This window comes from Amborella trichopoda, chromosome 5 (genome assembly GCF_054954075.1).
Source record: "Amborella trichopoda isolate Santa Cruz 75 chromosome 5, AtrichopodaSantaCruz75HAP2 v2.0, whole genome shotgun sequence".
NCBI classification, from domain to species: domain Eukaryota; kingdom Viridiplantae; phylum Streptophyta; class Magnoliopsida; order Amborellales; family Amborellaceae; genus Amborella; species Amborella trichopoda.
Window position 1 is genome coordinate 1,757,788 of NC_142340.1, and position 25,361 is coordinate 1,783,148.

At 37.4% G+C, this 25,361-nt stretch overlaps 2 protein-coding genes across 6 annotated transcripts in view; both read right to left on the minus strand.

Moving 5' to 3' along the window:
* The window catches only part of TED3 (Pex2/Pex12 N-terminal domain-containing protein / zinc finger (C3HC4-type RING finger) family protein), a 9,423-nt gene extending 2,748 nt beyond the window's left edge, over positions 1-6,675 (minus strand). For 2 of the 4 annotated variants that reach the window (XM_088866720.1, XM_088866721.1), the window contains exons 1-5: positions 6,483-6,675; positions 5,826-5,939; positions 4,354-4,506; positions 4,025-4,161; positions 3,833-3,933 (exon numbers count right to left, since the gene is read on the minus strand). In XM_088866720.1, coding sequence (XP_088722846.1) covers positions 3,833-3,933; positions 4,025-4,161; positions 4,354-4,405 — 290 coding nt within the window. In that variant the 5' untranslated portion in view covers positions 4,406-4,506; positions 5,826-5,939; positions 6,483-6,675. Of the gene's footprint in view, positions 1-3,832; positions 3,934-4,024; positions 4,162-4,353; positions 4,511-5,825; positions 5,940-6,482 lie in introns of all 4 variants that reach the window. The other 2 variants (XM_006833326.4, XM_088866719.1) reach the window with 1 other exon arrangement.
* A 5,464-nt stretch (positions 6,676-12,139) lies between these two features.
* Positions 12,140-24,928, minus strand: NSN1 (GTP-binding family protein). 2 transcript variants are annotated; one of them, XM_006833327.4, is made up of 10 exons: positions 24,727-24,928; positions 24,382-24,443; positions 24,009-24,253; positions 20,659-20,797; positions 20,387-20,560; positions 18,040-18,257; positions 14,077-14,341; positions 13,538-13,717; positions 13,225-13,436; positions 12,140-12,877 (listed from the first exon to the last, which is right to left on the minus strand). In XM_006833327.4, the coding sequence occupies exons 2-10, from the start codon at positions 24,398-24,400 to the stop codon at positions 12,404-12,406; spliced, it is 1,926 nt and encodes a 641-aa protein (XP_006833390.2). In that variant the 5' UTR covers positions 24,401-24,443; positions 24,727-24,928; the 3' UTR covers positions 12,140-12,403. The 2 variants fall into 2 exon arrangements, with proteins under 2 accessions (XP_006833390.2, XP_020518264.2); XM_020662605.2 differs by having other exon boundaries at positions 24,382-24,446.
* Between the last annotated feature and the right edge of the window lie 433 nt (positions 24,929-25,361).

Below are 25,361 nucleotides of genomic sequence, written 5' to 3' on the forward strand. Positions count from 1 at the left end.
AGTTTCCTGATACCATTCTTCGCTCTGCAATGGAACCCATACTCCAAAGCAGCTGTTACCCAGAAACCTTGACAAGAAGCTAAGTAGGAAGAGGACAAATTCCTGAGCATAAAACAATTGCACTCTAAGATCCTTATCAACCAAGAAATACCTGAAACACCTGGATAGGGATGAGAGGCGTGATATGGACATTAGTAACTTGTCCATCCCATTAATGCATATGTATTGTTTCAGATCCCTATGAAAAACAACTCTATAACAATTCAAAATATCAGAACATCCTTGAATTGCATACATGATGATACTATAGACCACCATGTATCCTCAATAACATACTGGCCTTTTCCTTTCTTTCTAATAATTAAAAGAAAGAATTCACCCAATAGAAAATTAACATGATTGACATTTGCAAGCTGGTAACATATGGGGTTCTATAAGTTAAAGAATTTAGTACTCACTGAAAGTTTAATAAACTTCACAAGAAAGGCTTTTTATGCATGCATTCCGAAGCTGGATTTGCAACTTTTGGGGCCCAAGCAGCCTTAAATTCATGCAATCTATGACCACATTTATGTCAGATGTGCTCAATAAATTAGAACCTAACTAGCATGTTCACCAACATATATGTTAGGAGACACGACGGTTCCACATGATGACTCTCTCTACGATCATAGCAAGTACACAATGGGAGATTACAGTAAATTAGGAACAAGAAAATGTGAAAAAGGAGTTATCAAATTAGCAAAAATGAGAGAGAAAAAGTATAGGGATCTAGACATATTAAATGCAATAAGCGTGAGGATCAAAGGGTCTTGGTGAAGGATGAAGAGGCCAACGAAAGGCGAAGAGTTTACTTTCAAAAATTATTAAAAGATGAACACGAGGGAAACACAACGGTAGAAGGATCTGTTGGCATAAATGAGGGCAAAGGTCATAGATACATTCGTAGGATTAGGATATCGAAAGTGAAAGAAGCTTTGAAGATGATGAAGATAGAAAAGGCTTTAGGACCAAATGGTATCCTGATAAAGGTTGGAAAGCGCATGGGGGAGATTTGGCATTAACTGTTTGACCATGTCGTTCAACAAGGTGTTGAAAACAAAGAAAATACCAGACGAATGGAGGAAAAATATTATGTTACCTATTTACAGGAACAAATAAGACATGCAAAATTGTGCGAACTATTGAGGAATTAAACTTATGAGCCATACTATGACGCTGTGGGAGAAAGTAATTACGCAGCGATTAAGGCATGAAACAAGTGTATCAAAAAACCAATTCAGTTTTGGGTTTGTCAACCCCTCAAAATACAAAAGTTAATGTTAAAAGGGGTTGTGATAGGTGTATTTATCAAAAAGATCATTACTTTTTGTTTAAAAAAATATTTTAATAGGTAACTGAACCATTAAGCGTAAGGGTAAATTCAAAATTTTTACAACAGTACAATGGCATTTTTGAAAGTTAGTGCCTTGGAACTTTATTTGTAAAATGCCCTGGTCCTTTAGTAAAAATTTCAACTTTATCCCTTATGGAGATGACAAAAGTTTCCCTTGTCTTGTAGTGATCTTCACAAAAATACCTTACTTAATGAGTAAGATATCACAAAAAGTAATTTTTTAAAAAAATAAACCATAAAGTTAGTAAATCCACCATTCACAACTCATTTTATCATTAACCTTTATAATTTGAAGGGTTGTGAACTTTAGATCATCCCTTCAGTTTTATGCCAGGGAGGTCAACAATTGAGTATTTTCCTATTTAGGCAACTGACTGAGAAGTTTAGGGTAAAGGGCAAAGACTCTACATGGTCTTTATTGATCTAGAAAAAGCTCATGAGAGAATACCGCGAGATTTAATTTGGTAGTGTTGGAAAAGAAAGGATCTCCTGATACCATATCGACTTGGTGACAGATATGTACGAGAGAACGCTAACCAGTGTGCGAACAACTAGTTAGAGACGAGTGAGTTTTCTGTTATAATAGGTCTACAACTCTACATCAGAGGTCAGCTTTGAGCCCATGCCTCTTTGTCTTAGATATGGATGACTTAACTAGACACCTACAAGATGAGGTACCATGGCGTATGTTGTTCACGTAATATATAGTTTTAATCGATTAGACCCAAAGCAGTGGCGACATAAAGTTAGAACTTTGGAGATATGCTATAGAATCTAAAGGTTTTAAAATTAAACGAACTAAGACATAGTATATGGAACGCAAATTTAGTAATAATAGGAGTAGAGACGAGGAAGTCATTAAGATTGACAAACAAGAAATACCGAAAAGATGGCACTGTCGATATCTTGGGCCGATAATCCAAGAAAATCGAGAGATTAAGAAAGATATTGCACATAGAATTAGAGCTGGGTGGGCCAGGAAGAGATGTGCAACCTGAGCTTTATGCGATTGCCGCATACCAATGAAAATGAAGGCGAAGTTTTATATGATAGCTGAGACCAACTTTTCTTTATGAGGATGAATGTTGGGCGTTCTAGAAACAATATACTCATAAGATGAATGTAGTTGAGATGAGGATATTGAGATGGGTGAGTGGCAAGACAGATATTGGGAAAACTTAGGTGTGGTTACTATAGGTGATAAAATGAGAGAAAGTAGACTTAGGTGGGTTGGCCATATGCATCGTAAGGCCAGAACAACACCTGTTAGGAAGTACGAGTTGGTTCAAGCTGAAGGCTCAAAAAGGGCAATGGGTAGGCCTAATAGGACATAGTTGGAAGTAGTGAGAAAAAATATGGCGACTTATGGCCTCAGTGAGGGTATGGCCCTTGATAGAGCAGAATGGTGGACTAAGATGCGTGTAGCCGACCTCAAATAGTTAATAAAACACTCTAATGATAATGATGATAGGTATTCGAATATCTGTACACCAAAATTCCGGATGTGCACATAACATGCTCACAAACATTTAGGGTAGACTAAACCTTACATAGATTACACGTGTAGTGCATTTTTCGTAAATGACGATTCCTAAGAAGCAAATACATTCATCCACTAATCCAACATGCTTTTGTGTTCAGAGCAATGGTTGAAAATGGGCCCTCAGATTATGGCCACTGATTTTGCAAGCTCCATTCATCGATCCACCACACAAATAGTACCAAATTGTACAATATAAAGTCATCGTGAACAACTTAAGAGACCTCTATCTCTTACAAGCAGCTACTTTGAATATGAGATTTCATACAAGTTGAAGATGAAGCTGCTGAACTATACAAGGTTTTCATTTGTTGGCTCTTTTTTTCAAGTATAATAAGCCATTTAACCAATCACAAACTTTAGTTTAGAAATATCATAAATAGCAGTCTGGATTACATTTTGGTTATATCCATCAAACTAGTAGGTAAATTTAACTTTTTAGTTTTTACTCATTAAAAATATACAGCATTTAATTTATATAAATCCCATGTGATTCTGCAAAAGATGCGAATGTTATGAACAGATCTCAATTTTCATCAGGGTCATGGATAGTGAACATGGATATCAGTCTCCATACTGTGAGTACGCACAGCCTAAAAGTTCAAGATAAAGTAACGCGTTAATATAGTTTCACAGTAAAAGTTAACTCGATGTCTCTCCTATTCCCCAAAAGAACAATTAGCTGTAATACTGGACACTTCTCAAAGCATTTTCAACATTTGTTTCCCCTTTCAATTATGATAATTCAGATAAGCATGAATCACATTATGGAGGACAATTGACTCTAGCTTCTAGGCGAGGCGCGCTCTAGAAAAAAGAAAGCAGCAAGGTTATACTGAGCTGAACAAAGCATTACATCAATCTCAAAACTAAATCACCTGAGTGTGGTGATTTACCTTCCATGGTAAAGGAACACCAGAAGATTCCCAAATGAGGCAGCTTTATATAAACTCTCAACACGTTGCAATAAAACCCATGTTCGGCGTGCCCATGATCTCTATCACATATACATAAACGCAATAAGAATTACAGCCTTAAAATACCTCAACAACATTAGGTTAGCATTGAGCATCGGTATATATAAAAACCTGTTCATTATCTCCCCATCTTCGAAAAGCAGAAAAAGATTGCAAACGAGCCCAGACATATTGCCCAACGACTGTGGCCATGCAATACCAAAGCTTTTGTGAGAAAGTAAGCCCAGGTCCTTCTAACCCTGTGCGCACTGGAAACACATGCAAAAGATAAAACCAAGGATATTATTCTCAAGGTTTATTTACTAAATCATAAATCAGTGACTATTGAGGATTCAGTATGTGAAAAGTTCTCTTCAGACATCCTATCATGACCATCACATAATTGCTACAAATGCAATTCTAAGAGTACAATAACATAAGCATGAAAAGTATATGCGAACCTGCTTCTCCTTGCATGGTCATTGCACGCTCATCTCTATATCTTAAATTCATAAGAGCATTTCCAGGAGTTGGCTTATCAACCCATATTGAAAATCTCCATATAAGGAACTCTAGAAAAGCATTGAGCTCTGGTTCATATTGGAACAGGAACCCTGGCTAGTTAAAGAGGAAAACAAAAGTTAGAACTTTATACAAAGAGATCAAAGAGAGAGGCACTTCACAAGTGAGTAACTATGAATCATATCTTTAAAAAGGGCAACTATGATAATAAGGTAAAACATGATATGAAATAGAAAACAACAAATGAAGAGGGGTGTGTGTGTGTAAGTGTGAGTGTTTGGGGGCAGCTGGGTTGATGTTTGAAAGATAGATCTACACATATGCACGTGCACACTAGGGAATACAGAGACACACATTAAAGAAGTTGGATACTTCTTATGAAAGGAAACCTATCATTCATTACCTACAAGAATACTGCCTAATCAAAAACTTAGTTAATATAAACTGTTCTTTCCAACTATTTGAAGGAATTTACTATTCTTTCTGAATTAAGAAAAGCTATAACAGATAACAGCCCCACTTCATTTATAAGGATACATTCCTCTTCAAATGGCACAAGAATCATTTTATATGTAAAAGTCGATGCGTCTACTTCACCTTTCAGATATGTTCATAACTAGTATTAACAAATCAGTCCACTTATAGGAAATTGCCGATGCAGTCCAATGACTCCAACCAAGGACCCAAAATCCAACAGAATTCAAAATGGGCAATCCAGTCAAGATCCTTGAATGTACAGTTCAGATCAAGAATTGACAAGATGGAGCATGTTTAGGGATCCAAACCCAATTTTTTCAGATCCATATCGTGAAGGTCAAGCAGATGGTTCACAGAGTTTGGGTTGTCCATCCATCTCAATGATGGGTTTTTGAGGTGTGGTTGCAGTTGCTTGGACTACAACAAAGGTATCACATAAAAATTTTCCTCAATACATCGCGGCATCCTATCATGATTTCATCAAGAAGGAATATATTTATAAACCTCCCTTGCGAGCTTAGCCTTTAGGAACATAGATGAAGCTGCATTCCTGATACATTTCTCCATTCAAGATTCATATGTTTATTATCAAAGATTTTTTCTTTCTTCTTATTAGAAGGAACTATGTACTTGATAAATTCATCTCTAACACCTTAGCATCCCCCCAACCCAAACAAAAATATTATCCCAGAAACAATTGAATCCTTATATTGCTTGTACTAAGGAAATCAAATTCTCTGGCTTCATGCTTTTAAGCCAAACTTTATCTTTTTCATCAGAGCAACATTTCAGGTTTGGTTTCCATTCATATAAATAACTCAGTATTCAAATATTAAGTATCCCAGAAAATCAAAGTAGGCAACAATGAGAAGATATCAAAATGAGTAGACTTTCACATTGAGCAATGATCAGAAGAGAGCTCAAAAGATCTTACTTTCACAAAAGAGAAGACCTTAACCAGTTGTTCCTTCAACATAGCTGAAATTTCAACATCTAACCTTTCTGCATCAACCTGAAAAACTTTGGATATCGAAATTGGGACTGCAATCTGTTTGACAAAAAAGAATAAAAATGTGGTTTATATCCCATTACATAGTATGAACCAGAAAGAAGCAAAAAACAGACCTAAAATCAGAGCATAACTGAGGAACTATATATATATATATATATATATATATATATATATATATATATAAAACACATTTCAAGCTACTGGTATTTGCCATATATACATAACACAATCTCTTTGGCAAATTTAGGAAAACAATTTGCAACGTTGTTTGGCCAAATGCATTTGGAACAACTTGATTGATCTCACAGAGAGAGAGAGAGAGAGAGAGAGAGAGAGAGAGAGAGAGATTCAATCAAAATCCAATGATACAGTGAGAATTATAAGAAACAAAATTTTGGTGCCCCAATTCAATGGTGCACCCAACTTTTCAACAAAACAATCCACAATTATTCATGAAAGTCTGAACTTGAGTTCAAATTCTGGCCACAATAATCTCCTGCTGTGTATTCCAATCAAAATCACCATTTCTATGACAAAAAAATACAGAGAAAGGGGGAAAAGAGAAAAAAAAGTACGTACACAAGAAAAGGCTTTGTGAGAACGCCATTGAGGAGCCAGGGTTTCATGTGCTTGCTCCCACGCATGCTCTGAAGGAACATGAAGACTGCAATCTCCCTCCATATTTGCCCTATCCTCCGTTAACTTGTTGCAGAGAATTAGGGTTAGGGTTTCTCATTCATTCACTCATTGAAAGAATGGCAGAAGCTCTCACGAAGTGTAAATTGACAGTCAGAAACCCTATGTATACCCATTGTTGCCGCCAATTTTAATTATCCAGTGATGATCTGATGTGGCTCATAACTGGACGGCATAGATTTTGAGTAGTATAAATGAACGGTTAGTATTTAAAATTTGGGCTCCATGCGGAGCTATTTTGAAGTTAAACCCTTATAAAAATGATAAGGGAAAAGTTTATAGAGAGCCGAGGCTCTAAACGATCAAATTTGAGCCTACCTCGATATTTTCCTAGAAGAGGGTGTTTTGATGACCGAATATCTTCAAATTGATCTTCTTGACATCAAGATACAAGGACATGAGAAAAAAATAGATTGCAAGTTTTGAAAATAGTGTATTTTGTTATGTATTTTTGGACAGTAAATTTTCAAGATTTTCAAGTTTTTATAGATATCTCAATCTACACTATTTTTTAAGCTTTAAATTTTATAAATATATTTTAAGGCTATCACAAATATTTCTAACATTAAAACCACATTTCTTGACACTATTTGAAGGTAAGCTCTATACAAACCACACCCAAGTGATAATAATGAGACCGTTGGGTGTAAAGGGGTCACAATTAATTTTGACCAATGAATGCGAAATTTGATGACTACATTTATTTTATTGACAAAGATCAAAATTCAAAAGAAATTTTTTTGAACTTTGTGACATACCCAAGATATCATATTTCACCACAGATGGTTATAACTTATAAGTAATTGTGACCTCTTACTACCAAAGATAAATGGTTTCAATATACTACAAAGGCGAGATGCACTTTAAAAAAAGCGATTATTTAAATCTAGAAAACCATTCAGTTAATTGTTTAGACCTCGAGATGTATTGGTCTCATTATATACATTTTCATATATAAATGTGAAGAAAGTGATTTAAATCTTGAAAATAGTGGAACTTATGACATACTATTTAAATCTTTGTTTTTCAATATTTTATATGTTTATAAATGAGAGTACCATTTTTTAATTTGAATTGGGTTGAAAACAGATTTTGAATTACAGGTAGAGTACCAGTGTCAAAACTGTTTGATTTGGTGCTATCCAAAATCACCCACATAATAAAATCCCATATTACGCGGAATTGATATTGATATTTGATAAATTTCTTGAAGGAAATAGAAATCCAAAATGATTAAGATTTTTAGATGTATCTTTTGGTCTTTTGAGATATATATAACATCAATAGGAAGTTTCATATTTAGTTTCTTATATATATGAGATGAAAGTGCAAAAAATTCATGTGCTCTATTTGAGTCACCATATGTGAATGGTGGTTTTCTCTAGAGAGAGGGGGGCAGAGCCTTTTGTGCATGAGATGCAAGGTTCTCTTAGAGAAGAGAGTTTCAATGTCCTCTTAGGGAACAGAGGTTCTTATGAAGAGAAATATTGATAGTGCCTCCTGAAGAGTCTTGCAGAGTGAAATGCATATTGAAGACTCCTGCAGAGTGAGAGGTTGGTTTCTTGTACAGAAACGGTTTTCATAAAGATTTTGGGTGGTTTCCCTTTAAGTGATATAAAGTCTCGTTTATTCTCAAAGTTCTTTTTCTAGACATTCGTCTAGTTATGGAATAGATATCAGATATCAGCACTGGTGCCAGTTGAGAAAGCAGGTTTAAAAGGGTTTGCTCGACTTGGTTTTTGTCGAGGTTTAGAGAGAGGCAACTCTTTGTTTCAAAATCTTTGATGTAACTTTCATTGGTATATTTTAATTTACCGTACCTGTGGATGTAGCCCTTCTGGGATGAACCATGTTCTTGGGTGAAACATATAAATCTTTGTGTTCTTGTGATATGTGTTTCATGTTTTATTTCTCATACTTTATTTGCCAAAAAAACCCATTGGGTTTAGAGCTTCCGCATACAATAAAAACTGCATCTTCCAAAAAACACCCAAAAAATTAGGACAATACAATAAAAATAGGGAAAAGTTTATATAGAGCAATGGTTCTAAACAATCAAATTTGAGCCTACTTCAAAAATTTCTCTAGAAGAGGTTGTTGTTTTGATGTCCAAATATTCAAATTTTTCATCTCGACATCAAGATGCATGGAAATGAGAAAAAAATGGACTACAAGTTTTGGAAATAGTGTATTTTGTTATACATTTTTGGACCGTCAATTTTCAAGATTTTCAAGTTTTCATAGATATGTCGATCTACATTGTATTTAAAGCTTTAGATGTTATAAATAAATATAAAAATATATTTTAAGGCTATCACAAAGATTTCCAATAATAAAACCACATTTCTCAACAATATTTGAAGATAAGCTCTAATTTGATTGTTAGAGCCTATGCTCTATACAAACCGCACCCGTAAAAATATTACGAATTAGCTCAAATTATTTAAAGAAGAAATTAAGAGAGAGAGAGAGAGAGAATCAAAATATCATCAGTAAGTTTGAATTGTTTATTATTCTATAAAATAGTATACAGTAAGACTGTTTATTGGTATGAGGAGATCACAATTACTTTTAGCCATTAGAAGTGTAAATTGGACATTATGTAGGTATACAATTGACTTAAAAAAGAAATTTAACTTCATAACACACTCGGATTTTACATATGGCAGCAAAGTGTGATAACTGGACGTATATAAAGAGGGATCCTTTCAAAGTAAGAGAGGTTCGAGACTTCGAAATATTTGAAAAATGAAATCGATTGAAGAGCGGGACTGAAGGGAAAGTTTGTTAGTATTTTTTGTTTTAAAAAATAGCTGGTTGTATTTTTAAATAATATTATGTTTTGTGTGGTTTTTTTAAGTTTTTAAATAGGTTGAGAGATAAAATTGTCGATTTTAGTCTCACATTGAAGAACAGAGTGAGGATTGAGTGATTTATATGTATAGACATTCTCATACCTTATATTTTTAAAACAAAAGTGAGAATGTGGGTGCTTTTGCGGAGCACGCAAAACGCTTGTGCACAAGGGCATTTCATGGTGCACTTTGCACTCTGTATGCTCCCATCAGCGAATGAGGAGCGTAAGCAAGTTGGCCTCGAGGCTCAATTTATTTTTATGTGGCATATGTGACATCGAACAGACGGGGTAACCATTGAAAACATAAGGTAAATGAAAGCCATCGAGACAGAGAGCAGTGCATATAATTGTTTGCATCCAACGGTTGATAGGTGTTGATGGTAGCTGGTTGAAATCCAACAATCACTTTGTATTGTGAAACAATATGTAACTGTTCACTTGAACATTCACATGCCGGCTGCTCATAGTTCTATATAATGGGTTCGATTTTTCTTTATACACAAGTTTCGAACTTTTTCTTTAAGAATGCATAATCTGGTGTTCTACAGTAGGCTTCTAGTTCAAGTGATTAGAACTTTGAAGCGCAACAAAGAAACCTTATGTTTTTATATATCCCAAAAACGAATTGCCTTTCTTATGCACACCATTTATAATGTGAATGAGAGGCAAATATCGCTTAGAGAAAGCACTCTTGTTGTCCTACATGCCCAAAGAGAGGTCACATAAAGCTAATTCCGGCATTCCATGGGAACGGGACTTATGATAGAGATGCACTAAAAATGTTGTGATGGCCGCCAACCTAACACAACTCTCTTCCTTTCTCATCTGGGCTTGGGACTTGCAATAACGAGAAGCAACTTCCCTTGAACCTTTAAAACAAAAAAAATGAAAAAACAAAAAAAAAACTTGGAAGAGAGGTTGCGTGATATAATATTTACAAAAGCTGAAACGATCCATACTACAAGAATATATCCTTCTCTATATTGTTCTATCTTGTTGAAGGTTGATTGATAATTTCTGTCTTTTTTCTTTTTGGGCATTGATAATTGCATCTATTATCAATGATATGTTGCTCATTCTCTTTCGTTTCTTGAGAATATTTATCTTGACTAGCAAATCATCTCCCTTAGTGCAACATTCTCTTTCGTTTCTTGAGAATATTTATCTTGACTAGCAAATCATCTCCCTTAGTGCCTTGTAAATGGTATGGTGATGATTTTTCTTTAATTATCAGTTTTTTTCTTGCTTTAGGATCCAATCAAACTGGGGAAAGATGCTCAACAATTAGAAACACATTTACGTTACAAAACATTAACTCTCCCAAATCCTTGTCACCAGATTGAATATCTCTCTCTCTCTCTCTCTCTCTCTCTCTCTCTCTCTCTCTCTCTCTCCTTGTTTGATGTGATGCAACTTCCTTTTCTCCTTTACTACTACCTCATTCCAATGTGATATCCCATTCGAGATGTATTCATTTGAATTCTAATGGCGAAACGAGGAGCATCTCGGACTGAGCTGTCTGTCGTTAATTGGCTTAGGTAATTGCTCGGTCCTGATTTGCTAATGTTGCTTTGATGACCAACTCTTTGATTTACTGAAGTAAACTTTATACCCAAAAAAAACAAAAAAAAGGGCCTAAGATAAAGGTTGAAGACCCCCATTTTCCTTAGGTAGACGCAATGTTTTAAATAACCGATAAATCTCCACCCTATAAATTCATGTTAAAAAAAAAAAAAATTATTTAGATCACCATTACAAACCTGATTTTTGGATAAACGATATGCTCCACTGATCCGAGCTTTAAAATGCTGGGAGGATTGGATGGTTGCAATGATACTGTCATGGCCAAAATCAAGCTAGGCAGCAAATAGGCAGGTCAAATTGTAGCCTATTCGATTTGGCAAGCTGGTCTTTAACTTTTGGGGATTTCTTCTACACTAGCATTTGCATATTTTTACATTATGCTAGTATCAACGCAATCATCAAAAGTCAAACCGAGCCTGTAGTCAAACTGGTCGCCCGCCAATTCTAAACCAGGTTGGAAGTGCCTGAGCCAAGTTGCCTACCGGTTCTCTGGGCTTTCATTCTATTGAACTATAAAATAAAAAATAAAAAAATAAGAACAAGTGGTAACCAGGTAAAACCAGGGGTTCTTAGGACCAAAACCAGTCACCCACAGTTCTGTGCCGACTCAAGTGGTTCTAAGCCAGCTGACGGATTCCTAAGATACTCTGTCAAACAAATCGCTCCTCCATTCAAAATCTTGTCAAAACCCTTCATTGTTGACATCAAATAAATGGTGAAATGCTACCAAATTGCAGAAAACCCCAATTCCAGCATCTCATACAAACCCAAATAAGTGTTGCCACTGGGTTTTCCTATAATTCACCAGTACCTCCACAATGTTATGAAGATGCCGAAAATAGGAAATTGGAGAGGTGCTAACAAAATATAAGAAAACCAAAGTGCAAGTTTAGCATACCCTCTTGTCTTGTAGCATCCCTGAAGTGTTCAAAACCCGAGTCTCTACTCAAGACTTTATGCTAATTGCCGCATCCATGAGGTTTACCTATAGCATTGATCAGCATAATCATCTGAACCTTATCCCAACTATTTGAAATTGAGGTTTACCTATATAGCATTGATCAGCATAATCGTCACCATCCTAACCTTATCCCAACTATTTAGAATTAAAACCTATATAGCATTACCAAAGAAAAAAGAAAACAACAATGCTTCTATCCAAATTTGATACCCGCCATCTTGGTTGCCTCCAGACTAGATACCAGCTACCTCAGCAACATCTTTACATCCAGATTGAGTCTCACCAAAAAAAAAAAAAAAAAAATTGCAATCAACTTCATGCCAAAAATTTGCAAACTTAATAAGTCAAAATTTTTCAACTTAACACCATGTGAAGGCAATATGCAATACTTCAAGACAGTATCTATCCATCCAATTCAATACCGGCCATCTTGGTTCCATCGCTTTCCTTCTTATCATCATCATGTCTGTCAACACCGTCATTATCACCATCATTATCATTGACATCACCTTCCTTCTTATGATCATCATGTATGTCAACACCATCATTATCACCATCATTATCATCGTCATCATCATCAGTACCATCATCTCTGCGCGAAAGCCGGGCAACAGCCATTCTAGCACTCATGTAGTCGATCGCAAAATCATAATCAGCATCCTTGTCATCCTCAGCAGGGAAGCGCTTTGCTTTCTTTCTCTTCTTCTTCTCTGCCTTGGCTATGCGAGGATCCAATATGCCTTCCGCAGAGTAAAGCTTATCATTTTGTCCCTTGGTGGTACTGATGTTATTAGCTGCCGGAGCACCCCTCTCATCATCACAAGCCATTGATTCTTCCATCTGCTTTTCTTCCATAGGTTTGTCTTCCTTGGGTGACTACACAAGGCATAAAAGTGGGGCGTGTCAATGACAAGGCGAGATGCCAAAAATTGGCGCTCAAAATATCATGTCAATTGATCGCAAAGTTGGTCATCCCAATATCATCAAAATGCATATAATATCATGGAATATTTGTAGACTTATGAAAATAGGAAGACACGGGGCCCTAATTTGATTGGGAAAATAATGCTCTTCAAAAACAAAAACCAATACGCTTTATTTGCAGCCTTTGCAACAACTAGAAATTATTTGTATGGGATCAAATAATGGTTTATATAATGTGTTGATTAAAAATGGCATGCCTTATTAAAACATTGGAGCATTCTTGAAATTGGAATACCAACCTCCAGCATTTGAGAATCCAAATTAAGGGGTGAACTTGGCGGAACTTCGAGATGAAAAACATCATCCACTGATTTAAGGCTACCAATGAAAGATGCCTCCTCCCCATAAATTTCATCCACATTGAACTCTTTCCCCCATTCTGACACAATGGCTGACTCCAACTTCTCACCATCATCACGAGCTGGGGGTGAAGTATAATATGGTATTTTACCTGAATGCAATCAAGCCAAACCAAAAGACTGCTTTTTTAATTGCTCAAGAAACTGGTCATTTTTCCAAGCAAATAAGGACAACCATACGTCCATAACATACCCTCATTCCAATCATGAAGAACTATCCGAGCAGTTGCCTCGATATCAACAGCTCCACCTTTCCTCAGCTTACCACGAAGAGTGGCTAGCTTCTGCAAAAATTCTTCGACCGAGTGAAATATGGACAATTTATACACCGACATCAACTTCTCAGCAGGGCACAGGTCAAGTATCTCTTTAACTGCAAGGGTAAAAGCAAAGCAGTCAAGACTTTAAAATACCTGCAAAGTAACCCACGGTCGTAAGAAACCAAAAAAAAATCATCATGATCAGAAACAGGGATAGAACTGCAATGAGCGAGAGAGAGAGAGAGAGAGAGAGAGAGAGAGAGAGAGAGGAGGGGGGTATCATGTTACATAAAAAGAAACTAGGAGAACGAACAGCTAATATGGCAATTAACTGAGATTAATGTGAGTCTGTGGATGATTAAACCTGTATTGGGTAATATCAATCTTTAAACTATCACCAATAAGCAATGAAATGCAACAAAGGAGAAGTATGTTATGAGGTAGCATCAAACAAACTACAAAAGAATATTACCTGGACCAATGGGATCGTCTAATTTCTCTATTCTTTTGCAATTTCTAAGTGCAACAGATACACCATTCTTGCCAGAGCCAAACATGACAACTCCTGGGCAGTCCAATAGCTTCACATTCTTGTCTAACTGAATTTCTTGCATTGATCTTGTCAAACCAGGTGTGGCACCAACATTAACAACATGTGATCGTTTTAAGCTATTTATCAGACTACTTTTTCCAACATTAGGGAGCCCAACAACACCAACAGTTATGGACTTTTTGAGCTGCCAAAAGATTAGGATGAAGGGATAATGTTAACTTGGAATTGGAGATAAAGAGCTGAATTATAATCAATAATTACATTGCAATAACCTCACCATAACAATAGAAAATGAAAGTTCACTAGGCCAAAGGAGAAAATCCAAACGATTCAATATGATAATGGAGTTCCCAAAGCTGAATTATTGACAAATTCAAAATCGCTCAATAACAGCTGAGCAAACACACAGAAAAGCCTATTATGCCACGGGAAAAACTCCAAAAGAAATATGTCAACAGATATCATAATGCTGTGGATTAATCTCTTTCAATGAAATCTATGGTCCCAAGTAATAATGAGATGATAGATCTGATTGTGCAATTGCAACCATGTGTCCTATATGTACAATACACATTCCTATATGTACAATACACATGATAAATGACCCTTATACAAAAAGATCCTAGATACTCATATGAAGGCAAAAGATCCTACATAGTTTAATGAGCACACTTCTATACAAAATACTCAAAATCAGAAAACAGGTTTAGACCATACAAACAATAACATTACAAACAACCCAAAACGTTTTAATTTTTTAAGACGAATCATAACGTTAAAATACTTGTATAGGTGGTATAAATAATGTGGATGGTCCTATCACAAAATTAACAAACATATCAGGATTTGGTATACAGCACCATGAGATATGGCCATAGCCATATCATTTGCTGACCTATGTCATGTTGCATGAAACAGGCAAGGGTGGGTGTCATACATTCTTTTCGGGCTGGCCTAAATTATCCTGTAAACGGTAAAGAAACAGAGGTACATCATAATTTGCATGCTGAAGTTCATAGTACAAGAACTATTACAGATTGCTGTCATTCCAAGATCCATAAAGAAGACTTACAATCAACCAGGCATTGGCGCAAACACGTAGTGCAGATGCAGTTATGAGAGAGCTAAGACAACTCTTTTGATATTACGGAAGTGATACCCAATTCATTTTCTTTAGAAAATATGCTTGATTCCTTCGTAGGAGAGGGTATGTGTGAGTGTGTTTTGAGGGAATATTCAAATGTATTTATACTTGAGAAACTGTGCACATGCCTGAGTAACCAAAAAGTTTACAGCACGCACACTGGGCACTCCACATCATGATATGTACAAGAACCCATAATCAAATAACAGCCGCACAGTCATGACTACAAAAAAGTGGGAGAAGAGAAGAAGGAAGAAGCAAGACAAAGAGGAGGGAGAAAAGAAAGTGGGAGAAAAGAGAGAGAGAAGTATGAGTGCAGGTATACTCTTTCCAGATCTAGCTATGCTTGCTGCTTCCCTTTGGCAAGGGTCAGCAATCTGGTCAGTCTCCTTCATATGCGAGTGAAGCTGACTGGTAGGTCCCTACATTGGAAAAATATATGGTCAAATTATGGTGCAAGTCACCATGCGCATCACGCTCTTGGAGGCCCATAGGATGATATTGCTACAGTCTCCTGCAAATACAAGGTTATTACTGTGGATTCCAGCTCGGAGGGCACTTTTAAGTCCCTTGGGCAGGCCATGTCTCAACCAGTGTTGAGACAAAACAGCTGAAACATATAGTATTTCCTTGGGGATATCAACGAGTACTACACAACCAGCTGGGCCACGGTTACCAAGGGAACAACTGTCTATGTTAAGTTTGAGGGAACCAAGTTCAGAGGGTCTCCAAACACTTGACCTAGCAATCACCCTTGGCTGGTATGAGAGGATGACTCTCCAATTAGTTATGACGTCCATAAAGGTGTGGAGGCCTTTATACAAGCCTGAAAGAGCTGCTTGACCAAGCAAGGTGCTGTCCAAGATCAGCCAAAGGATTGAAGCAGGGTGATCCACAACTTGGAAATCATCTCACAGTGTAGAAAAATATGGCCAACGGTTTCCTGCTCCTTTTTGCACATGATGCCGCAGTTAGGGATAAGAAAACCCCTTGTTGGAGCTGGTCGATGGGACGTATATTGCAAGTATGAGCAGGTAAAAGATGGAATACAAGAAAAAAAGACCAGTCCATTTTCTTCCGCGTGTCATCTTGAAAACTGAAAAGAAACAGAAAACAAGAATACACCATATTCAGCCAAAGGCAATTGCCATGAGATTACTGGGAGGTGATCCAAGAAGCATGCACCCAGCAATGGACGGATTGAAGAAGGCAAACGTCTACACACCACAGAAAAATGGCATGACTGATTTCAGATGAAATGGATCTGAAGGGTAATTGGATCACCAGCAACACAATGCTCCAAGGCTTTCAAGATGAACTTTAAAAGTTGCACAAAAGAAAATCTGGGTCCTAAGGGACTAAAAGGCATGATTCGAGAACTGTGATAAGATGATATTAAAGTTATTATGCAGCTTTTCATCATAATCATCTGAGCAACTATTTGGGGTCGGCTATACGAATTTTGTTCTGCCATTCCGCTCTATCAAGGGTCATACCCTCAATCAAGACCAAAAGTCACCATATCCCTTCACATTACAATTACTCATAAAGCCAGACCCTATCAAAACATCCTACCCACCACAACTTCACCAATCTATACAATAAACATCTAATTCTTATTACATTACCAAATTGTTGGCCTCAGTATCTACACCTTGTATCTACATCCAAATTCTTCTCTCTACATACATGTTCAAAACTAACCTCCCCTCCAACACAATCCTTTTTATTTCCTCCCATTTTTATTTCCTCCCATTTTTGCCTCAACGCCCAAGGCACCTTCATACCTTCACCTCCTTCTCTATATATACGTGGAGCTTTGTTTCTTGCAAATCTAGAAACGGTGCGAGTAAAAGCTGCCTTAGAAGCGGTTTCTTTTTTCTTTTTTTTCTTTAGTTATTATGCAGCTTTGACTGATGCAAAGAAAGGTTAATGTACTGAGTTGTTCTCAGAACCGGAATGGTTAATTTCTTAGGATCTGGCACTGGACCAAACCCATGGAAGTTGCTTAAGGAACTGGGCAAATTCAAGGGTCAGTAGAGGACTAGAGATGGGGGATTATAACACTCTAATGCTTTGGATTATCCTTAATAACCATACCCATGAATAATCTATTAGCAAAAAAAATGAGTTTCTTAATCTTCCCCTCCTTTTTTTTTTCTCTTTTTTTGTTTCTGTTTTTCTTTTTTACTAAACTGAAGTCAAAGAAGACCGCAACAAAGGCAGAGATTCTCCCCTGGCTTCCAAACCCTTATACAGATGGCAGAGATTCTCCTCCACCTTCTGTGTGTCTCAAGCTTGTCCAGGGTCTGAGAAGGTTTTTTTCCTAAGCTTTTTCATTCTCTTTTTTTTTTTTAATTACTGTGTATGGTTAAGAAGCATATCCATGTGCATTCTCAAAAAAAAAAAAAAGCATATCCATATCATTGTTTCTATAAATGCAAATGGGCCAGCTCGATGTCAATGATTAGCATGCCCTTTTGAATGTATAAAGAATGACTAATTGAGCAACTCAGAAATGCTATAAGTTCAAGAAAGTGAGTCTACTACCTGGAAACTTAAATATAAAAAACAAGCACATCAGCAGAGTCCAAATAAAAACGAACCGCATCGATCCTAGCACAAGTCTTTTCATAATTATTGTACTATTAACCCATAGATTCACACGAGAAAGCAGCATATAAAAAATTGGAAGAAATACAACTATAGTCCTCTAGAATTATGAGATCATGAAATACCTCATGGCTTCTGGAATAATTCTTCAACAATCTTATAAGGGTTTCAGCACCCAGGCAGTCGCTTTTCTGTAGCATACTGCCTCGTGGGACAGCTTTGGATGATGATTTCCACCCCAAATTTGACCTCTGGGATTGTGTACTGCATTTGAATGCCGCTGCAGGCAATTCTTCTCTCAAATATTTGAGCCATTTCTCAACAGCCTCCCGAGGAACCAGATCTTACCGATAAAAAAGTCAAAAAAAAAAAAAACATAAAGGTTAGCCTAGAAGAAGCAGTAACATCAAATTATGAAAATGAAAATTTTCATGAATTAGGGAGCCTGCTTGGCATTTCGTTTAATAGCTATCCTCATATTCAGATATTGTTAACGCAACAATTCCATTGTGTCATTCTTAGTGATGCAGACAGAGAGCATTTGCAAACTGCAATTAATTTCTGCTGGCACACATAAAACGAGGTTCCCTAAGCATAATCAAATCTAAATATGATCTTTTTTATTAAATATCTTTTACCAACCTGACATGAAATTGAGAAAGCTGCCGACCATGAAATATATTATTGGGCACATATTCTTTCCTCATCAAACCATTAAAATGGAAATAAAATAAAAAATCACAACAGGCATATCGTAAGAAACAAACCCACAGGTAATAGATCGCTAAGACAAGATTTTCTTTGTATAAGTATAAAGTAGCATACTCTTCTTAGGTGTGCGCATCTAACAACCTAAATCCACCTACTGGCTGGCAGATACTTTCAACCAGCCACATATAACACAGCAGGAAGCCCATCTTAATCGCAACAAGTAGTTACATATAGTAATTATATTTTTTGGGAGATTTTATTATACACTTTGCATGTGTTGTATGAGATACACAGGCTAACCATCCACTGTCTGCTCTCATCAACAAACGATCAATATGAGTGGTTCGTTATTTCAATTTTAACTTCATCAATGGAGAAGCAGCTCATCTAATAATAGAGATGCACAATGAATGAGCCAATCTGTGTACCCTTATAATAAATGTAATACATGGCTCGTCTCTTTTTCATGCCAAACCCTGTCATGCCTGTTCCATCTGAATAAAAGCACCATGAAATTGTATGTATTAAGCATTAATGATGTGCATCACCTTTTGCTCATCCCCAAGCTTGAGGGACCAATATATTTAATAGCTTTTTTTGTTTATTGGTACCACTAAAATTAACAGCTATTGGTCAGTGTTTGAAAAACAATTTAAAGACTTGGACACCGCCCAGTCTCTTTTTGCGTAACTAAGAGTCTTCACCACAAGATCTTTCAATCCAGGAATTTTGCCCCCATGTATAATGCTTGGAAAAAAATATTAATGCATGTTGTTATCTCATGCCTTACCACATAAAATCTCTATTCTTTCCAAATATGCCAAATGGGGTTGAGCCAGTTAGCAAACCAGCTTGCTGCACTTTTACAAATTTTTCACTTCAATTTTTCTTTCTATTTTTAATCCAGGCCCAACCAGTTGGACCAACATCCAGACCAATTTGGTACTTTGGATGGGACAAGACCCTCACCACTGGCTGATAACACTACATATTATCCTACTAACATTGTTAGGACTTGAGGGAAAAGTGGCTCTCACTTAAAAATCCACAATTTCTTTTGTCATTTTTATACATCCACATAATTAGCACTCTTTGTTATGAGAGAGAGAGAGCTACGCTTTTCCAACTGCATTCCCAAAAACTGATACCACAAACCAAATCCCATCCTTCACCAACCCCAAAACACATTGTGGTGGAGTTGACTACCACATGGCACTCACAGAAACTCTAAATCTTGGAGACACCCTCCTCTGCCACCCTTCCCCCCAAAGAAGCACACAACCGCCAACCCCCTTTTCTTTTATAAAAAAAGGATCCTCTAATACAGAGAGGTTGAGGCATGGTCATTCATGCTCTCTTCCCCCCCTCGCCCCCTTCCCTCCCTGCGGCTAGCCAAAGCTGAATGACGTGCACTAATGATTTCAAAGGAGCAGAAGTTATGGAGTGAGCATTTTCAGACGCTCTTGTGCTACGTTTTGCCATGTATCTTTTAACAAACCATCCGACTCACAACTGTGTTGGCAGTGTAATATAACACTTAATTGCTATAAAAGTTAAAGGAAATAAGGCAGCTTGTCTATGAAAACATATGCATTGGTTCATGTTGGGATTCAGTAAATCTTTCTCATGAAGTGATTCGCAGATAAAATTAAATCATATGATTTCAAGAGTGATCTAATGGGAACATGGTCTCTAATGTTCTCTTCAGGAGAGTTTCCAGAATCCAAAACCATCAAAACTTAATAACCACACATGGCATACCTATTTTGTTGAGTAGTAAAACAAGGCGCTTCTCAGGACCATACTTTGTAACCATCTTTTCCATATCAATACAACGAGTTCCGAGAGGATCCCTGGCATCAAGAACCTCCAGAATAACATCCGAGGCCTCTATAACTTTCACGAACTCTTTATAGAAAGCCCTTTCGGAGGTGTCTGTGGAGAAAAAAAATCATTCCGTGCCAAGAGAAACAACCAAGTGCAACAAAGCTAATCAGCCCGTTAAATAACATTTTGCGTGCTAATCAACTTACCATGGCTATGACTGAATTCAGGAAGAGCATTTGTTGCAGTATTTTTCTTTGCAAAAGCATGTTCTTTACCCACAGCTGAATCTGCCAAATTCGCAAGTTCATTATCCTCATCTAGCTCTCCCCGCTTTCTCTTATGAGCCTGCACATAAAACCAAATCTCACTTGTGGTAGTATGTTAACACTGTTTAAGAGCGGTGAACATCAAGAATACGACAATAAACAAGAAAACATGCAATTTGCGACTAAAATATTAGAAGAACAGAATGTGCAAAGAATCTTTAAGAAAACCAATAATATCCAACTTTCAAACTTTATAGATACATCAAAGTTTCATGCATCACAAGCCAGTTGCCCTGCAACCCGATAACTATGACTTGGCTGCACTTCTCCTTCAACATCTATGCGTCATGTGTGCAACTCTTTTACACCTTTATCGACATGTTATCCTAACATGGCACACAACCTTGAAACGGGTAGCACTCCTCGTTAATGAATAAATTGGATTGATTTAATATTCATCAGATTATAACCAACAATAAAATAATAGTACTATAAGTAGAACGTTAACAATAAGAGGTAAATAATAAAAAAACAAGAAAGGACAAACCAGAAATCACATCATTCAAGGTTTCTAGGAACACTTTTCAGTTTTCAGGTAGAACAGGATACAGAAGCCAGCAGCATGAATGACTGAAGGCATGTTTAACCCAGTCCCTTTTCAATTTGGGTGATCGCCTGTGGAGGTTTCTCACAAAGACCTTGAGGCTTGGGGCAAAGGGATCTGCTCACCCCTTCCTTTAATATTGTTTCAGAGCCTTTAATCCCCTCATCAATAATGTGGCGAGCCTTCCTCTGATAAGTAGGATTCACAATGCAGTGTGAAGATACAAACACACTCTTACCACATACAAAATATATTTCTGTAACACCAACCACTTCCAAGAGATTTATCAAGTATATTAAGTAATTATCTCAAAACTGGAAATTGACCCAGGCAAATGTCATATTTCACATCCAACAGTAGAAGCACTTATGGGCCGGACTCCAAGTTAATGAACCTCTCCAGTAGATACCTAGGTCTATCTTTCATGCAAGAAAAATCTTAGGAGGAGCCTCTAGGACAGGTGTGTCATGAATTGAGCATAGCAGTGTTGGATAACATGGAATGGGGTCGGAAGTCCCGAGCCTGAGTCACGTCTAACAAATGGGACCATATCTCCATAAAAATAATAAAATAATAGGAATCAACCAAACTCAGCCGATTCCCATGAGTATGGTTATGGGCTTGGCACGGTGCCAATTCCGAGTGGATTCATCAAAGATTTCCACCACTAGGCATAGCCTTGCATCTGTAGGGTCCATTATTTGTCCCTCTTCCACATCATGGTGCAGATGGCCAAGAAATTAGCAACAATATGTTAAGAGCTCCTTTAAAGAGGAGCTCTATTGGGATCTTTGAACGATGAGAAGGGATTAGTTCTATTAAAACAGTTTTGAATCAGGGAAGAATGTTCCAAATGGTGATAAGACCTGAGTGTGTTGCTAGGCGAATGCATGGTGTAGAGAGCAGGCCCTTGATATCTGCTATCCACAGTTGGCCAGCAGCCAACTTAGCTTTTCATCGAAGGATTTCTTGAGATCATCTGCACTAGCTTCAAAAGGAACTTCAGGGACCCTGAGACCTATGGAGGACATGAAGGCACACCCAACAAATATGATTTATAGAAATGGTATACTTCTCCATTGGATCCTTTATGAGTAGAGCTCTGAGGGAAGGGAGAAGGAGATCCTATGCAACTTGCTTGGAAAATTCGGGCACTACTTAAAGTCATTTACTTTGGCGAACCTGAGCCACCAACCACACATCACCTCCAAGGAGGAATATGCCAAGCATATGTTTCACGTGTTGGGGGGATAAAAGAAATTGTGGAGCATGTCCTACTACGGGGTTACCATGCGCATGATTTGGAACTTTAATCTTCATCTATTTGTGATTTAAATGATTATTCCTAAGACTCTTGATGGACTAATGGGATCTTCACCCCATATACAGCTGCTCGAGAGAGGGCGTCGCTTTCAAAGGATGTACCCTTTGGAAAGAGACTCATGATATTCCAGCGTAACTATGTGAATTGCTTAAAACATATAAAATGTAATCAGTGATTTAGTTGATCCATATACTTCATTTGGGATCCATATTGGATGACAGGGGTCAAGGATTAGCTTCATCGCATTCTTGTGCTCTTTACAAAACCAAAAACAAAGGTCCGGAACCCTTTTCAGATAGAATGCAAAATGCCACTTTTTGTGTTGTTATGCATGACAATGCAAAAGGAATCAGGTGGCAAACCAACACCGTCAACCACTGACAGCATTTCATGCATATGGCGCCAAAATCCATCAAAGATTCCTTCCCGAAACAAAGCTTTAACCATGAGGAGCTTTTTGGCATAAAGAGTATGTGATCTTAGCACTTTGTGGAAGTTAGGTGCATAAGTCAAGACCCAAGGCTCTCTTAGTGAAACCAATTTTGAACACCCTTGAATTTAACTTTGGCAACATTCACAAAGGAGGTTTAGATAGAGAACACAAGAACTTGGTACTTAAGAACTTTGCGGGGCCTCTGTGTTTTTTTGCGACTACATAATATTGGAAGTGAAATCCCTTTTAACAGCCAATAGTTTTCTTCCAGTTTATCAAGGCCCCTAATTGTGACGAAAAATTCATTCAAAGTATCACTAGATGGGTTTGAGGAAAAGCAATATCTCTATGGATTGAGAAAAATCATGGAAGAAATGTTCAAGATATTGGATAGGAATTCTAGCTCCTATATCCATGCGAGGTGGAATCCCCCGAGCTAAAGGGAGTTGAAGGGGAGGCTTTCTCATTTAAGGAACCAACCGACTCATTGGATTCCCTCTCTTGGGTTTCAAGTTTAATTCCCTTAGAATCATGTAATCTATGATGACCCTATTGCGACTTGGTATATCTACTACAGTTCTCCGTGTTAGGATAAAGAAATAAACAAAGTGCACACAGGAGATAGAAAGAGAGAGAGATGCAATCTCTTTCCAAACACTACAAAAGTGGTTTCAAATTACGTGAATATGAACAAAAGAATTTGCAAATGCAAACTGGTAACACAATTTGATCAATCACAAAAAACTAATTCTGCATACATACATGCAAATTTGCATTTATTAGCATCTGAATACATATTTTTCCTCGCATGTACCCAATGATCCATTTATGTGTTCAAGCACTTATACAATAACACATGACATGGGTAGATATACACAAAGACCTACTCCTGCAAAGACAATGTAGAAAAAGGAGTAAAGACCACTTACCCTTTCCTTTCTGAGAGCCTTCTTCTGCTCCAGTTCTTCAATGGCTCGAGCCCGTCTAGCCTCTAGGGCTTTGAGCTCTTGTTCCTTAAATGGCCAATCGTTTGGAATACCAGGATCCTTCTCAACCTTTGGCCTCCGGTTTGACCCCAGCTTCTTTGCCTCCTTTGCCTTCTTCTTGTGATGCTCTTTCACCTTCCTCAATATCTTGTACTTCTTTCGAAGAGGCAACCTCTTGCTCTTGCTCTCTGAAACAAATAATGAAAAACTCGTCAAAATAGCCACAGAAGGAAATAGCAGGAAAATTTTCTATTTGGAAATCCATGGGCATATCCCAAGAAAGAAAGATGCAATTTTTTAGTGTTTTATAGCTTACTCTTGCTCTTCTTCACCATTTTTGTAGCTTCTTCAACAACTCAAAACTCCTCCTTGGATTTCCTGCTAGAATCAGTTGAGGTTGCAATTGTTAGAGAAACACCGACTTGTAGCAGAAAGGAGAGAGATCAAAAGAGAAAGAGACAGAGATTGTAACTCGAGCTAGAATTCTGAGACCTTCTACAGAATCAAAAACCCTAGGGCTACCTAGCCACAGAGTAGTTTTGATTTAAGTTGGTTCTTAATTCTTCGAAAAATGGAAGAGAGATCGAGAGACGCCGTAACCTCTAAAATGGACAGATATAGAGGACCTGAATGTAGTATCAGATAGAGAGAGAGAGAGTACCTGGTTTTGAGAGAGAGAAATCTGCTGCCGCTCTGGGTTTAAGGGGAGAGAGAGAGAGGAAGAGAAGTTGGCACTCTGGGCTTAGAGAGAGAGAAGCAGCGGTTCTGGATTTAAGAGGAAGACAGAGAGAGAGAGGAGATGGGGCTCGAGTTTAGAGAGAGAGGGGAGCTGGGCTCCGGGTTTGGAGAGAGAAACAGGAGGCGGGGCACGGGGGTTTAGGTGTACAGGCAGACGAGAGACGAGACAAGCGAGGGCTCGGAAAAGATCGACGGCCAATGTGCTGTGTCTCTTCCAGGGGACATACCAACGGTGGATGAGGCATTCAAAGTGTGCATGCCGTATGAACTGCTTTCAAATCAGTGTTCACAACAACGGATCGGGCCGGCCAGGCTATACTGGCCGGATCCGATTAAACCAACCGGTTCCAACTAAATCGGCCAATTAGTGCCTTGATTTTTTTTTGGTAGAAAATACAATTTTGGTAAAAAAATTTTAAAAAACTCAAAAAATTCTAAAGAAAATGTATAAAATGTTTAAAATTTACGTGTATTATTTTTTTATTATTATTTTTATATTATCACATAAAAAGAGAAAATAAATATTATAAGCATAATTGGGTTTCGAAGAAAATAATT

Excerpts from the sequence above, each read along its gene's own strand:
- NSN1 (XM_006833327.4), bottom strand. Across the intron at positions 20,798-24,008 it reads AGGCTCTCAGAAAGGAAAGG|GCTCATAAGAGAAAGCGGGG; the intron begins GTAAGTGGTCTT and ends TTTTATGTGCAG. Across the intron at positions 14,342-18,039 it reads ATTATTCCAGAAGCCATGAG|CTCAAAAAGTCCATAACTGT; the intron begins GTATTTCATGAT and ends ATCTTTTGGCAG.